At 36.6% G+C, this 17,440-nt stretch overlaps 1 protein-coding gene and 1 long non-coding RNA gene across 2 annotated transcripts in view; one reads left to right on the top strand and one right to left on the bottom strand.

Moving 5' to 3' along the window:
• The window catches only part of necab1 (N-terminal EF-hand calcium binding protein 1), a 79,160-nt gene that overhangs the window by 18,343 nt on the left and 43,377 nt on the right, over positions 1-17,440 (top strand). Inside the window, 2 exon segments of the mRNA NM_001017848.1 lie at positions 4,696-4,721; positions 6,993-7,090. Of these exon segments, the coding sequence (NP_001017848.1) occupies positions 4,696-4,721; positions 6,993-7,090 (124 nt within the window).
• The window catches only part of LOC141379132 (uncharacterized), a 50,262-nt gene continuing 45,689 nt past the window's right edge, over positions 12,868-17,440 (bottom strand). Inside the window, exon 5 of the long non-coding RNA XR_012395133.1 lies at positions 12,868-14,476. This is a non-coding gene — a long non-coding RNA (uncharacterized lncRNA). The remainder of the gene's footprint in view (positions 14,477-17,440) is intronic.

Below are 17,440 nucleotides of genomic sequence, written 5' to 3'. Positions count from 1 at the left end.
AAAAAGATCCTCCACATTTTACTTATGCAAAAAATAAATAAAAAAAATTTAAAAGAAATTATAACAAAAAATTTCCTTCTACAATTATTGGGTACAAGTGATTATATTACAACTACATGTCCGTATGTATATATACACACACATACACACATATACACACACACATACAATTTTCCCCCTTGGTCTACTAACACAATTTACAGAGTCTACATATGAATATGTAAACCATTATCTGAAAATCCAGGTTTGAGTATACATCAAACAGAATTTAGTAAAACAAACTTGGTATAAGACACGCCCAACTGGCCTTAGCTGACTAACAGGAGCTTAAGTGAACAGTTCCTTTGGTTATAATAAATGTTCGTCTGCACACGCAAACAGCTCGGTTTTTAAAAGTCCATAAAGCGAAGCGTATAAACCTTGTGAAAAAAGATTGCGTAGATAAAGTATGTTAAAGGTAGAAAAGTACAGCGTTATCGATCAGCCTTGCACTGTTTGCACAGTCTCCAAGGATGTTACGGTACGTTACCCTCACCAAAATGCCGTTCTGCGTATTCAATCGCTTTGGCAGGGTCGGTAAAGTGTTTTTCTTCTCCATTGTGTGTGACCCGTAGTTTCGCTGGGTACAGAAATCCGAAACGGACGCCTGGTTGATCTCGCAGTAAATTTTTCGCTTTGTTGAAATGGGCACGCTGTTTCAGTATGGCTGGTGGGAGGTCAGGAAATATTAGAAGCTTTTCTCCCCTGAAAGTGATGATTTTTAGCTGTGCTGCTTTTCGGATGATGTCTTGCCATTCGTGACAATAATGCATCTTGACGACAAATGCCCGGGGATATGGAGTGTTATCGGAGCGATTCCTCAGGGATCTGTGAGCACGGTCAATCAAAGGCAGAGTTTCCAGAGAGAGCGCGTTCTTCAACAGGTGCGCGATAAAGTCCGTTGTTTTGTGCCCATCCTCTTCTCCTTCTTTAACATTAAGGATTCGCAAATTTTGCCTTCTACTGCGACTTTCCAGATCCGTACATTTTTCCGTAAGCTGCGTCAAGCTGCTTGTTAACCTTTCGACCTCTTTTTGTAATTGGGAAACCGCGTCAGAAGAAAAAGTTGCGCTGCGTTCAAGTTCAGCAATTGTTTTAGCTTGCTCGCTCATAGTATCTTTCATGGTGGAGATTGAGACATCCGCTTCTTTCTTTATAGCCGTTAATTCTGCTCTGATAGAGATCGAGAACTGATCGATTTTTTTGTCGATAGCCTCGACTATTTCTGACTTGAATAGTACGAAGTTTGATTGTAGCTTAGCAATCCCTTCTAGAACTGCGTTGTTAGCCTCGGTGCTAATCTCATCGCTGCGATGAACTTGTATGTCCCTCGGGGTTTCGGTCGTCTGCTCTGTATTTTTTTTATTCCTGTTTGGCATCTTAGTCGAATATATCAAACACAGCTGTGTTGCAATAAAGTATTAGATAGTTTAGCTTGCAAATATCTTAAAAGTTGTGGAGCTGTTTTCACATGCGTCTTGCACTCACATGGCGTCACCCGGAAGTCCAATCTTTTGTTTTAATTCAATTATAGGGGTGCGGCCAGGTAGGGGGGCTACAAGACATTGTGCCCAGGGGCCTCTAAATTCTTAATACGAGCCTGAGCAAGATAAATGGTGCTGTATGTGTAAATACAGTATTTTTGCTGTAATTGATTTACAGTAAGTTACTGGCAAACTGTTGCCAATAAGTTACTGTAGATTCTACAGGAACTTGTTAACAGTGTAAAAAGACAAAAATGTTCAGGCATGACTTGGTTTAGAAGAAACACAAAGGCAAAATTCCTCTAATCATTTATCACATTGAGTAAAACCAAAGAATATAGATCTGATGTACACAGAACAGATACTGACTATATCAGTAGTGCCCAAACTCTGTGCTGGAAGGCCGGTGCCCTGCATTTTTTAGTTCCAACGCCAACTAAACAGCTAATCAAGCACTTTCTACGTAAGTAAAAACTTCCAGGCAGGTGTGTTGAAGGAAGCTGAAGCAAAACTATGCAGGACACTGACCATTCAGGACCGAGTTTGAGCAGCCCTGGACTATATAATAGCAAACACGTTAATAATTTCTATTCCCAACATCAGGGCAATTATTAATAAGTTAGTGAACAGGAAAAAATTACAAATCTGCATGGAAGAGTAAGGTTGTAAATAACATCTTGATTTAGTGAAGAGGATCACAGCTGGATAATTGCAAAGGGTGCCAATGTATTTAACCACACAAGTACACAGAAAGATACTATACACAACCTGACAAAAGTCTTGTCATTGATCCCAGTTGTAAAAGCAACAAATAGTAATGACTTCTAGTTGATCATTTTGAAATGTGGCAGATGAATCATCTGTTGAACTGCATCCCATTCAATACTACAGAAGACCTATTGGAACCTGCATGGACCCAAGATTCTCACAGAAATCAGTCAAGTTTAGTGAAGAAAAAATCATGGTTTGGGGTTCGATTCGTGAGAGAGATCTGCTGATTGGATGGAAACATCAACAGCCCAAGGTATTAGGACATTTGTGCTGCCCATTTAATTTCAAACCACAGGAGAGGGCAAATTCTTCAGCAGGATAGCGCTCCTTCTCATACTTCAGCCTCCACATCAAAGTTCCTGAAAGCAAAGAAGGTCAAGGTGCTCCAGGATTGGCCAGCCAAGTCACCAGACATTAACATCATCGAGCATGTCTCCAGTCCTCCAAGCTCATGGGAGTCATACACAATATTCATTGTTTTTACACTGACTTTATATTTTATACTGTACATTATTTCTGGTAAGTGACAAGACTTTTGTCTAAGCAAAGTAAGACCTTACTGTCCTAATAAAATAATCCAAAATCCAGGCATGATGATATTTTATTTTGGTAAAATAAGCGCAATCTAGAGGCATTTGCCTTTCATATAAGCCACTTCTGAAACCAAATGATCAACTAGAAGTCAAGTTATTGTTGTTCCTAAAACTTGCATAGGCAACAGGACTTTTGTCAGGTAGTGTATATGATAATACTTATATTAAAAATGTGTGCATTGTTTCAGATAAATGATGGACTATAAGCATAATACTATGCATTGTGACATGTTACATATAGTATATTCTGACTACCCCATTGTCATCCTGTCTGATGATGAGTTTTGCTCACAGCGCTCAGCCTCTAATAAGAGCAGGGTTGAGACATGGAGATGTCAGAAGACTCAGTGTTTGGCTGGTGGCTGTTATGTCGGGCTAGAGTCTAGCTGTCGAAAGATGCCCCTTTCTCATTAGGCGAACATCACAGTCCCGAAGGACCTGCCTTTGAGCAAGATGCTGTCTGTATAACTCTACATCAACAGATAACATTAGATCACACTAAGATGCAACTTACATGTCTTTTAAAGTGCTCCTGTTATTTATTTATTTATTTAAATATTAACTTTCAATAAGGCAATATTGCAGCTTTTGGGGAATTCAAAAGGCCTAAGAGTTTCAAAGATGAAAGTGCACAACTAATAAAATGATTGGCTTATAAAAAAGCATTGTTTCAAAACCTAAAATTAGTTATGAACTAGTACACTTTCACTTCTGTAAATGATTTAAATGTAATTGATCCATAATTAATTTGCATAATTACATCCTGGGGTCTTTAATGGGTGCCCGTAAACAACAGTTGTGTCTTAAATGATTCACTGTACACTATGTTCTTATGCACTAAGCAGAAAGGGTCTATTAAATGCACACATGAGTTGAATTATTTGTACTTAACAGTGACATAGACACATACGTATGCATAAGACATAAGTATATGCAAATTTGTATATACTTTGAGCCACTTTCAAATGCCTAATCATTTAATTTACAAGCCACAAATTAATTTCTAATCCTGACAGACATACACTTGTAGAAGAATTACTTAGGTTTAACTCTTTAATATTCAGCAGAGATTAAAATCTGCTCATGTCATGCTTGCAATGGAAGTTCTGGTTGATCATCTACAGTAGCTCACAGGTGTCAAACTCAGTTCCTGGAGGGTCGCAGCTCTGCGCAGTTTAGTTCCAAGCTTAATTAAACACACCTGATCAAACTATTTGAGTCATTCAGACTTCTTTGAAACCTATATAGGTAAGTGTGTTGAAGCAGGGTTGGAACTAGACTGTGCATGGCAGCGGCCCTCCAGGAACTGAGTTTGACACCCCTGATCTAGCTCATCCAATGTGTGTTTATGTCAGACTTGAGCATGAATTTATTTATTAAAATCACTATCATTGTTACTGTTTTATATTGTGTACAGAAACTTCTAGAGCTGAAATTCAAATGGCTGTTTAGTTTTTGACAGCTTATGAATTGACCAGTCACAACAGACTTGGTTAATCTGACCAATCAGAGCAGAGAAAGATCTCAGAAAGGAGGACTTTCAAATTAATGCTTTAGCAAATTGTTTAAATATTTATTTTTTAAGTCTCCTTTCGTATAGCCTACTCTTGTGTACATTTTACATTCCCACCATTTCGAAAATGAGTTTTCAAACAAATCAAATCAAATCATTTGAGTTTTCAAACAAATCATTTGAGTATAGGAGACCTTCAAAACAAAATGAGGAACCCTTAACATGTCACAATAGGGACACTGTTATAACATTGGTGTTAAATGAAATTAACATGTGGTTATGGTTTGTTTTGCAGCAATGTGGACACGGATGAGCTGTGTGGTAAGAGTTAACTCTTATTATTGACTCTTTTTTTTATTACTGGCAAGCTATGCGTTGACGGTAAAGATGAGAAAATACTCATGTTTCATTAATATGCATGTCAGAGGATTCTCTAAACCTTTTGGAGAAACCCTAGACACAATATCAAAGATGGCAGATCACACGAAATCTCATGAAGTCACCCACAAATATTCAAGTTACTTGAGCAAACAATATGAGAGTTGGGGTACTTTTACACTCTCACTTCACGTACAAAATTGATCTTTTCTATATTTTGTGATTCACAAAACCACAAAAAATGTAAAAAGGGTGTTAATTGCAATATGTGACCTTGATCTCTGCTCTGTCGACTTTTGATGTTGAAAATACAACTCTCTTAAGAGGTCTATGTAATGGAAAAAATGTCTGCATGTCAACAAATAAAGACTGATATTTTTCTGAAGAGGTGGAAAAGTATTACAACATATTTGGATATGTATATTTAAAACTTACTCAACCTATCATCAATGTAATCTGGTAACTACAATGTAATACAATGCAACTTGATGTACAAATGTATCCCCTGAAATGTAATTATGATGGCAGTACTTTTTATGTACTTATGTTGAATTAATTTTCTTATTTTATTTTTAATTTTTCATAATATCATTATTTTTGTATGTATTCCATACTCATTAAGGAGTTAAATTGTTGGAAATGGGTTGTTCTAGAAAAAAAAAATTAATATATATATATATATATATATATATATATATATATATATATATATATATATAGAGAGAGAGAGAGAGAGAGAGAGAGAGAGAGAGAGAAATCTTAAATAAAAAGTTTCAAATTCAAATTCAACTAAAAGTTTAACAAATTGACATTTATTGATATTTTACTAGTTTGAAACAATCATTCATTTATTTATTTTCTTGGCGGCTTAATCCCTTTATTAATCCGGGATCACCACAGCGGAATGAACCGCCAACTTATGCAGCACGTTTTTACGCAGCGGATGCCCTTCCAGCCGCAACCCATCTCTGGGAAACATTTAAAACAATATAATGTATAAAAAATTATATAAAATAACAAAACGTACTGGTAGTTTATTAGAAGGATTTGAACCGTAGTTTACAACCCTAACTCAGACAATATATCAATTTAAACTATTAAACATTTTATTAAAAGTCACCTTTTCAAACGTTTCAAGGATAAAAGTTGTTGGAAAAAAGATCAATGTATAATACAATACAATATTTCAATCAAAAAGTACAGATAGCTGTTAAAAGCTGTTAGAAAGCACTTACTTTTTCAAAGTTTACTTTTAATAAATCTCCAGTCATAAAAGACCAGTGCTGTAAAGAGTACTGAAAAATCATACTTAAGTAAAAGTACCATTATTTTCCTAAAAATGTAGTGTGAGTAGAGTAAAAGTATCTGTTGTAAATATTACTTAAAGTATGAGTAAAAAGTAGACCTTTCAAAAGTACTCAGAGTAGTGAGTATTACGCTGTGAAAAGCTGATACATTTACATGGAATTTGTGAATGTGTGTAAACGTAACAATCACACAGCGTCAAGCTGCAACATCATTAGACATTGATTTTAGGTTGGATGTTGAACATTGACGTCGGCATAACTTCCAAACAAAATGCAACGTCCCCACAACATTGGGGTACAACGTCAATTTGACATCATATTGATTTCTTGTGCCTGCTGGGTATTTAAGGCCATTTTGGGCAACATAAAGTAAACATCCGTCATCTTTTCATCCGTGACATGCATCTAAACTTACTCTGGGTCAATGTGTGTAAAGATTTTGGACATTTTCTTGGACACTTTTAATGCTTCCAAACAGTTTTCCTCAATTATAAATCACCCATGTCTTAAGGTAGTTTAATATGATGCGATTTACCTCACATGACAGATTTTTCTAATCCTCATAGAGAGGAACAAATAAAGTAGTGACTGAAGTTTGAAGGAAATTATTGGAGTAAAAGTACAAATATACAGCACTGAATATGTATTCAAGGGAAAGTAATAGTAGACATTTTTAAAGCTACTTAGTAAAACACTGTAAAAGACATTGTTGATCTTATTAGATTTTTTTTTTGTGTGTAAATTAGTTCTACATGTGTACATTATGCATTATTGTAATCAAATATTTTATAAATATCTAATGCTAATTTGTTGTGAAATGATATCCAATGCTCTTATGTAGTTTGCTGATATTTTCATGAAATCGTGTATGTATTATAATCTTATCAATGGTCTACTTTTCTCTCAGAATACTTCTCTCAACATCTTGGAGAATATGAAAATGTGCTCGCTGCCTTGGAAGACCTAAATGTATCCATACTGAAAGCCATGGACAAAACCAAGAAGGTGAGTTGCCTTCCTACTTTGTCTTGCATCAAAACAGACATCATCTGAATTGCAAAGCAGACATGAGAAATTGTTGTCTACGTCTCCCCATCCTCCAGCTGAAAGCGACGTTACCTAAGCATATTTGAACCTGCATAACCCTTGTGTATTTATGTGGGCGCTGTCTCATGCATATGAGAGAAGGGCAGGTATATACATGACAAATATAAGCTCTAAAATTGATATTCTGCATTCATTCCTGGAGGCCGTCAGAGTCTTATCTTAATCACTCTCAGTATGTTCTCTGGCTCCTGATGTGGCTGTAATATGTGTATAATTTTCTGTGGGTCGTAATAAAGCTGTTCTTGTTGTGCACTCTGGGAGCTGTTAGTGTGGATGAAGATGGATCTGTTCGAGATCACACACTCATCTGTCTGACACACAGCCTGCTGCATTTGATCCCAATGATATAAAGCACTTTTCTTTTCTTTTTCCGAATTAATTTCCGTTTTTTTATGCCAAGGCTGTAAATGCTACATTTCCAATTTGTCAAGATGAAATCGCTCAAACCAAATCAGAATAAAAGCATTATGTAAGAATGCACTTGAATGAACTTGTGGGTTTTCCTAACTGAGAGAACCTTTAAACTCTGCTGTTTGATGTTATTATAAAATAACGCGCTGGTTAATTAATCAAGGTGATTTTCATGCACAATTTGTCAGCTGAGATGTTCATGTTTGAGTTGAAGCTACACAAGCGAAGCAAAATAATGTCAATATTACAAAATCGATGAAATCTGTCAATAATGACATTGAGATTATCGTTCTGCTGTAATGGCAGCTGTTTGAGTTGCTTATTTGGCTCTATGTTGTAAATGCTGAACATGAAATGCCACATTTGATGACATGTTTTTACTACAGTCAGAATCTTTGAAATATATATTTTGTAATATGGTTTTGTAGTCATGTTTACATCCAGCCCCGTGCAGAGACTATCGAAGGGGCATTTGCAGGATAAAATTTTTGAAGAGGGGGGCGATGAACTGAACTGAAGTGCGGGGTGTATGCAATCAGATTAGTCTGAAGAAATTCACGCAAAAGACACGATGTACCCATGCGTAGCCAAATTCACGTGCATAAAACCAAATTCACGTGAGTAAAATATTTATTTATATTCACAAAAAATTTTCACGTGCACAAAATAAAAGTAAATTTTCATAAAATACGTTTCACAAATGCAAAACACTATTTGCAAATGTATAAGAGTGTACAAAAAGTTTTGAATGTTTAAAACTTGCGAGTTCATTCTGAATGAGAATGTGCAAATCCTCTTTCACGTACGACTCCCCCTGGATAAGTGTGTGTGTATTTTTGAGACTTTCCTGCCAGAGGCAGGGTAACTCGTACCTTTCAGCCAATCAGATGAGAGCTGTAGTACGTGAATTTGATTTTATGCACGTAAATTTGGCTATGCATGTGTACATCGTGTCTTTTGCGTGAATTATTATTGAGTCTAATCTGTCTCCATAGGGGTAGGGGGTTGCTGGGGCACTTCAGATCATTTTTGAAGGGCACTTACTATCCAAGACTAAAAAGGGCATGTGCACTGCTCAGGTTGAGCCCTATGTGTGCACGTGCGTGTTTACATCATTAGTCATGAATAATGATTAATATTCTGATTAATAACTGACTCCTATTTAACTGATAGTTGAGTGGTTGTACGCCATTATCGTGATATGCAACTACTTGAAACGGTTCTGAAATGAGAAAAAATGCAAGGCGGTAATGATTTCGTACTTTGGGAACCAACTGGATTGTTGGAAGATGAGTGTTGCTAATAAAATGAAAGAAGAATGATGAATAGATGGAAGCAGAGAGGAAACAAGACATGCCCTGATAGGTGCCAAAGTGAAGAAAAGTCATTTTAAGGGGCAGGGAAGATCATGATATTTGAGTAAAAAGGGCCAATTAATTTTTATTCATTCATTCATTTTCTTGTCAGCTTCGTCCCTTTATTAATCCGGGGTTGCCACAGCGGAATGAACCGCCAACTTATCTAGCAAGTTTTTACACAGCGGATGCCTTTCCAGCCGCAACCCATTTCTGGGAATCATCCACACACACTCATACACTACGGACAATTTAGCCTACCCAATTCACCTGTACCGCATGTCTTTGGACTGTGGGGGAAACCCACGCGTAGGCAGGGAGAACATGCAAACTCCACACAGAAACGCCAACTGAGCCAAGGTTCGAACCAGCGACCTTCTTGCTGTGAGGCGACAGCACTACCTACTGCGCCACTGCCTCGCCCAAATTAATTTTTACTAAATATTAAAGTCCATAGATACATTGTTTATTACAAAACTACTACAAACATGTAAAAAAAAGAGAACATTTTGATTTCATCCTGAATTTAATTCCTTAATGAGTCTGCTATTTTAAACGATTAGTTTGAATCACTGATTCATAAAATCACTCAATAAGACAAAGACTGGTCACCACCTACTGACAGATTTAGTGTCATGTTCATTTATGCATGACAGGCCTAATATGGGTTTACATATACAGTATATAGGCACTGCTTTGCTGGTCATTTCTTTATTACACGCCTCAACACACTTGTCAAAACACTAGCTAAAATGAAGAGTTCTTTTTATTTTATGATAAGATATGATTTATGGTCAGTAATTAAAAATCAATAATTTATGGTGACAGTAATTATCTTTTGTTCCCCAGTCTTTAATCTTTAAATGGTTTGTAGATCAGATGCAGCAGAGTGCCACATACAAGAGATTTGTCTTGTGAAACACATGAAGATGCGCTCACAGATGTATTGATTGAGCTATTGGCTGCATGCTGAGGCGCTCATCCTGTGCTGTCTGCTGTTATCAGCTCTGACATTCTGCTCTGAACGGCAGTGTTTATCTGACTGAGTGTCTGATGCCAGTAATCAGCACAGTCCACATGGACCGTCTGAAAAAATCTCAGGTATGAGATGCGTGCTTTAGTTACCAATGAGCCATTTAAGAAAAGGCACTGCAGGTGAATAGGGTAAATAAAACAACTAACCGTCATCATCATAATTCTCCAGTAGATTGATTACATTAAGAATTGTAATTGTGATACACTGTGGGACCCCCTTGGAAACGAGATGGTACATCTCAAGGTGTTAGTTCATTATAAACAAACAAATTCAATTAATCACAAAATTGAATTGAAGTGGACCTATTATGCCCCTTTTTTACAAGATGTAATATAAGTCTCTAGAATGTTTATGTTAGGATTCAGCTCAAAATACCACACAAAATTTTTTTTATAACTCTTTAAAACTGCAAAACTAACATTTGCATCGTTAATTTAGATTTCTGAATTCACTCCATAATTCAGAAAACAGCAGACAGAATTGTTTTATTTATTTTTATTTTATTTTGCTTTTTAAGTGTAAAATGTTGCAAATACACTTACCGGCCACTTTATTAGGTACACCAGTCCAACCGCATGTTAAAGCAAATTTCTAAACAGCCAATCAAAAGGCAGCAACTCGATGCATTCAGGCATGTAGACACGGTCAAGACAATCTGCTGCAGTTCAAACCGAGCATCAGAATGGGGAAGAAAGGGGATTTAAGTGACTTTGAATGTGGCGTGGTTGTTGGTGCCAGACGGGCTAGTCTGAGAATTTAAGAAACTGCTGATCTACTGGGACACAACCATCTCTAGTGTTCACAGAGAATGGTCCAAAAAAAGAAAATATCTAGTGAGCTGCAGCTCTGTGGGCGCAAATGCCTTGTTGATGCCTGAGGTCAGAGGAGAATGGCCAGATTGGTTCAAGCAAATAGAAAGGCAATAGTAATTCAAATGACCACTCGATACAACTTAGGTCTGCAGAAGAGCATCTCTGAACATTACAGCAGCAGAAAACCACACCAGCTGCCACTCCTGACAGCTAAAACTGAGGCTACAATTCACACAGGCTCACCAAAAGATGTCAGAAAAAAGATTGGAAAAACAATGCCTGGTCTGATGAGTCTCGATTTCTGCTGTGACACAGATGGTAGGGTCAGAATTTGGCGACAACAGCATGAAAGAATTGATCCATCCTGCCTTGTATTAAGGGTTCAGGCTGCTGCTGGTGGTGGTGGTGTGATGGTGTGGGGGATATTTTTTTGGCACACTTTGGACCCATTAGTATCAATTGAGCATCGTGTCAACACCATCGTGTCAACACAGCCTACCTGAGTATTGGTGCTGACCATGTCCATCCCTTTATGATCTTCTGATGGCTACTTCCGGCAGGATAACGCAATATGTCATATAGTGCAAATCATCTCAGACTGGTTTCTCAAATGGCCTCCACAGTCACCAGATCTCAATCCAATAGAGCACCTTTGGGATGTGGTGGAATGGGAGATTCATGGATGTGCAGCCTCTCTAAGGAATATTTACAGTATCTTGTTCAATCTTTGCCATGTAGATTAAGGCAGTTCTGAAGGCAAAATCAGGTCCAACTCGGTACTAGTAAGGTGTACCTAATATAGTGGCCAGTGTGTGTATATGGCAAAATATGCAATATTATAACTTTTTGTAAAGACCCTTAGAATGCAGATATGATTTTTTGATAAATTAAAGTTTTGCTTAAGTGGAGATTTATTGTTCAGTGCAGAAAAATAAAAACAAATTTTAAGAAAATATTATTATTATAGACAAGACGTGTGACTAAATAAACACTTAAAGGTATAGATTTGGATGTTGTGTTTAACATTAACTACATAAATTAAACCACTATAAAAAGCAAAAAAAAATCTCATAATCTTAAAATCGACAGGTGCATAACAAAATGTTATTGCCTTCCGAGTCTCACCTTAACCGAGACACTGTCTGCTGGTGCACACAGATAGGCCTAATGAATTTGCCGAGCGTTGAATCCAAGCCACTTAATGCATGTGAGCATCTCAGAGATGAAATGGTGGGCAGGAGGGGCAGCAATGTGTCATTTCATTACGCCGCCTTGATTAGTGAGGCAGACAGAGGCAGTGAAACACCATTAATGAGTTCAAGGAGAGGTTTTTGTGAAACACAGGTGGCATTTGCATTTGTGGTTTATTGTATGCTCTTAAACTTTCATCGTTACTTTGAGCAAAAGAGCAGTAAAAACTAATTCTCCACAAAGGGAAATGGTTGCATCATGTGTTAGATGGTGCAAAATGTGACTGTTTTTTGACTGCGTGGTTTAAAGGTTTTGGTTTGTTGAATGGTGCCAGAAATTCATTTAGATTTGAAATGTTTTTGAAATGTTTAAAGAGCAAGAGGAATGAAAGACTTCATATTTGAAGACAAGGGCCCAATTCCCAAATATTAAACCTCTGAGAGAAATAAACATTGTGAAATAATAAAGAACAGAATATAGTTAAATGCTCCAGCATGCTTAAAGTATTTGAGCAATTTTCATCCTTCACAAATATATTTCAGAGCATTAAAAACCCGAACAGCAAAGCAGTGGAGAGAAATGAAGAATGGCAATATTGTAGACATGCTCTAAAGCAGGGGTCACCAATCTCGTTCCTGGAGGTCCAGTGCCCTGCAGGGTTTAGCTCCAACTTGCCTCAACACACCTGCCTGGGTGTTTCAAGTTTACATAGTAAGACCTTAATTAGCTTGTTCAGGTGTGTTTGAGGTTAAGGTTAGAGCTAAAATCTGCAGGACACCGGACTTCAAGGTTCAACAAATTTGGTGATCCCTGCTGTAAAGCATATAGGTCTCAAACGGGATTCACCCCAATAATAAGAAATCGCACACTACTCGAGTATTGAATTTATTTCACGACTGTTAGAAAAACAAGTTTCAGTATGTGTTGCATAGAGGAACAGCGTGACAACAGAATGGTCAATTTAGGCAAGGGTCAAACACCAGCAAACACAACATAAAAAGTAATCCACAGCGTAACTCAAGAAACAGGCAATTGGTCAAGACAGGCAGCAAAGAAGCAAAAAAAATTGATGAATAGTTTATAGATCAAAAAACAGAAAAATATAAGCTTTTAAGGTACAATTATGGACCATTAAAAGTACAAATGTGTATCCTTTGAAAAGGTACCACCCCAGTGACAGCTCTTGTACGTTTAACGGGAATGTATAGTCCAGTTGAGTTAGGAATAAAGTACATCCAGGAGGTTGTTATTAAAGAATAAAACCTGACAAGCTTATTGACAGCCTGACGAGAAGAGGAAAACACAATTTTGTTTTGATAAATAATAGTTTAATTGTATAATTAATTGCAGAGCTGACATAAACAAACAAACAAAAAAAAAAAAAAAACAGCTGAATAGAGCTGATGGAGCATACACTAACCTGTGCATTATTCAATCATAAGATGGCACCAAACAGTCAAAAACGCAAAGCTGACAGAAACTAAACCAGTTTATTGGAATATGGACAACATACCTATTATTCATTCACAGTTCGACACTAAACAGTCAAAAACAGTGCGTGACAGAAAAGTAGATATATGTGAATGTGGATTTAAGTTAGTGGATGTGCAGGTAGACCTATTCACTGATGCTCGAGGTGATTTGAAGTTCCAAGATGAGACTGTTATACAGTGGTTGTTATCTGGCAATAACATACTTTCAAATATTGCAGCTGACCAATCAGAATCAAGTATTCCAGATATTTGTGCAATAATGATCGATAATGACCTGTAGTTGTGTGTAATCAGACGATCAACTGAGACAGGTGTGTGGGTGCAAGTTGCAATGGTATATGTAGTCTGGGTGAACAGCTGATGGGGAGGGCTACTCCGCTGGTGATCACACAAGTATGGATATGAGTAGTATAAATGTACATTTGCCATTTGTCATTATCACATGACCTAACCAAAACAGTTGTGCTGCTTCACTCTCATTTATACAATTTCTCCTGTGGCCTTATGGTACAATAAATTGTCCACTGCATGCACACTACAGAATCTCTCTGGCAATAATAGATCATCCACGTAATTCTCGTCTACTGTTTTTTTGTATATTATAAATCATAAATACTACTGTACTCACTGCTCACAGTGTTTTGTTCACATATATTGAAGTGAAGTTAACAATTTTGAACACACCAAATTGCTTCATCTTTGCATTTCAAACAGGGAGAGCAAAATATCTTAACTTATATATATCCTAACATCTCAGAAAAAAATTGGGGGCATTTTTATGACTCTTTAAATGAAAAACCAATGCCTTTTGGATCATTGTGCCCGCAAAGGCTGTCTTCAGGTGACAAATTTTGCGCTAACAAGGGGTTATAAAGAAAAAACAAGGTGTTATAACAAAGGGATTTTCTTAGATCTGTTTTCATCCTTTCACACCTTTGAGATGTTTTCTTCTCTCTGTTGGTCATGATCAGCAGCAGATTGTGGTGCTGTATGGAAACAGATAGTATTGTGTTTATAACGTGGGTTGGCAAAGCAGCTGCTGTGTTGCGAGTGCTGTCTGCCCTCAGGACACCACTATAAACAGAAAACACACTTCTAAACGGCATAATCTGGGTGCTTGGATGTTGGATTATCCAGCCAATATCCCATGCCTTCAATTTGCAGGTGGAGTCTTGCCAGGTTAAGAGTTCAAATCTCATTTATAATGTAATGTAGTAACAGGCGATACAAAAGAAATTGTAATTACTGCAACCAGTTGTCCCTCAATTCAATGTTAACATGTTTAATATTTTGTTGATGCTTTCGCAGCAGTTTACCTTTGTTTACATGTGGATTGTTCTTGAATCAGTCACACAACATGGATTTCCCATGATTTATGCAACACCAGTAACTGCACCATTTGTGGCAGGGTTGGAAGACATACATGAACTTCATTATATTAGACATGTTATAGAGCAATGGAAAATAATTACAGTAACTGTTGTAATGAAGAGACAGCATTTGTGCATATGTATTTGAAGAGTTCAGATGCAAATACTTCTAAGTGCCGTCTGCAATTTTCATAAAAAAATATGTTCAGTTATTTTACTTTAAAGGGCACCTAGGTTACCCCTTTTTTCAGATTTAATATAAGTCTTTTGCGTCTCTAGAATATGTATGTAAAGTTTCAGCTCAAAACACCCATCAGACTTTTCATTATACCTTTTACAAGATCCTGTTTTATACATTTTTCCACTAGGAGGTGGTTTTGTTGTACTGCGCCTTTAAGGCGAGTCCTCACCGCCTACTGTTTCTACGTGCCTTCTCGCGTAGTTTAATCTCCTCCCAAGGCTGCGTCAGACAACAGATAGACTTAAAGGAAAAGGTCTCACATTGCGTTTGTGAAAAATACTACAGTAAGAACTTTACCAATCAGTATTTGTTGTGCAGTTGCATTGATGAGTCACACGCAATATCGTTATAAAGTTCACGTGCGCGCACACACACACACAGATACACACGTACACCGCAGCTGACACACTCACACAGACACACACAGACAGACAGAGCACGCTTAGCTTTGCAATGTTTTTGCACGCAAATGTGACAGGATACAGGCTAATCTCCACGGCTGTATGGATAGCTGTTATGTTATTGTATAAAATAAACCTGATTTAATTTCCACAAACCGTGATTGAAGCGTCTTCCTTTATAATTGTTCTAACACGCCGCTGTGCTGATGAAGTAAAGCTGAAGTAAATTGCTGTAATTAATTACATACGTGCTCTGTCTTAAAACATTTTAAGCATGTGAAACTCACTCTTGATCACATTTGATGATGATTGCTGATCCTAGCGAACTGAACAGACGTTTTATTCCCGGTTGCTTTGCGCATGTCTGGTCTTGTGACTACCAGAACATTAATGCGCGCAGCTGTCATTCAATTCGGTAGGCGGGGGGGACCGCACTCCTACTTAAAGTTGTGTTCGGTCTGAAAACCACTCCAATTGGTTCACCGTTTTTATTTTGTAAAATTGAAAAAAAAGGACTGGGTGTGTTTATATCACCCCAATATGATGGTCTATACACTATATATACACATATGCCTGTCCAAATAGCTTGAAAAGTAGATTTTTCACCATAGGTGCCCTTTAAATGCAAGGAAAATAGCCTTTTCTTTGCTATAAGAACAAAATTACTGTACCTACACACGACAGCCTGAGAAAAAATCTCATTTTAGAGGAAAATGTCAGCCTGCACTTCGAGGTTTTTGCATCTAAACTCTTCATTTCTGCTTAATGTTTTCAGGCTGATATATGTATGCATTAATCTAAAATAAGGTTATACATATACAGGTATTATATAGTTGGGCTGCTTGATATTGAAAAAACCTGATATTGCCATTTTTCTGTGATATATATTGCAATATGAATACAATTATTTAATGTAATTTATTATTATTTAAGGAAATGTTTGTCTGGAGAGTTTAATAGTATTCTGTTGCTGAAATTGAATATTCATAATGCAAAAAATTATTTTCCCAAATATCTAATTTCTTAAATCAAGAACCATTTTCTAGAGAAGTAAAAATATTGTTGTTTTTAGAAATAATGTCAAAATTAATTCAATTCTTCCTAAAACAAGCAAGCTAGTTTACCAAAGCGTTAGGTAAAATAATTATTTTTTTTTTTCGGTTTGATATTTAAACTAGACATAAGACAAAAATTGTAAGTATTTATTTATTTTGCTTGCAAATGTAAAATAGCCCTGTATAATATTTATGGACCCTTTTTTACAAGCCTGTTATGACGCCTTTAATGGTCATCAGCATCTTAAATCCTTTAAAGTTTTTAATATTTTTATTTTTTAAAAACGTATGAACATTTATATGTATTCATGAATATATTATATCATCTTTGCTTTAAATTATAAAAAACAAATTGCAGATTGTGCTAAGTGTTTCTAATGCAGCAACTATGAAACAGGACCGTAAATTTGACATCATTCTCTCCTCTGGCTGCCGTCACCAGTCTCACACAATTTTTTTCCTTTTTCTCAAAGTCTTTATAACATCGTCGTTTATAGCATTATCAAGGTTTTATTTTATTATTTTTTAAGCAAATAGGTTTATAAAAAATATATTTGTTGTATTCTCCCATTCACTGCGCTCTAAGTTTTCCCAACTATGACGACTTCCGCTACTGAGAAACCCGCAAGTATGTAAAGGGTCTGTGGCAAAAATGATTAAATACAATTAATCTTTGTTACTCCACTAAATGACATTATCTCTTGTGCCCAAATGTATTGAAATGCTCTTAAAGTCACAGCCTTAAATACACATGCCAATGATACTTTCACTCTATTTATGGTTAAACCTTGAAGTGACTCTACAAATCACGTGTTTTGTGGATTCCGGTCAACTATCAATCAGACTCAAAATTGCAGAGACTGTGACGTGATTATTGAATTAA

Source organism: Danio rerio, chromosome 19, assembly GCF_049306965.1.
Source record: "Danio rerio strain Tuebingen ecotype United States chromosome 19, GRCz12tu, whole genome shotgun sequence".
Classification (NCBI taxonomy): domain Eukaryota; kingdom Metazoa; phylum Chordata; class Actinopteri; order Cypriniformes; family Danionidae; genus Danio; species Danio rerio.
Note: the sequence above shows the minus strand (reverse complement) of the source record. Positions and strands in the feature narration are given on the sequence as shown.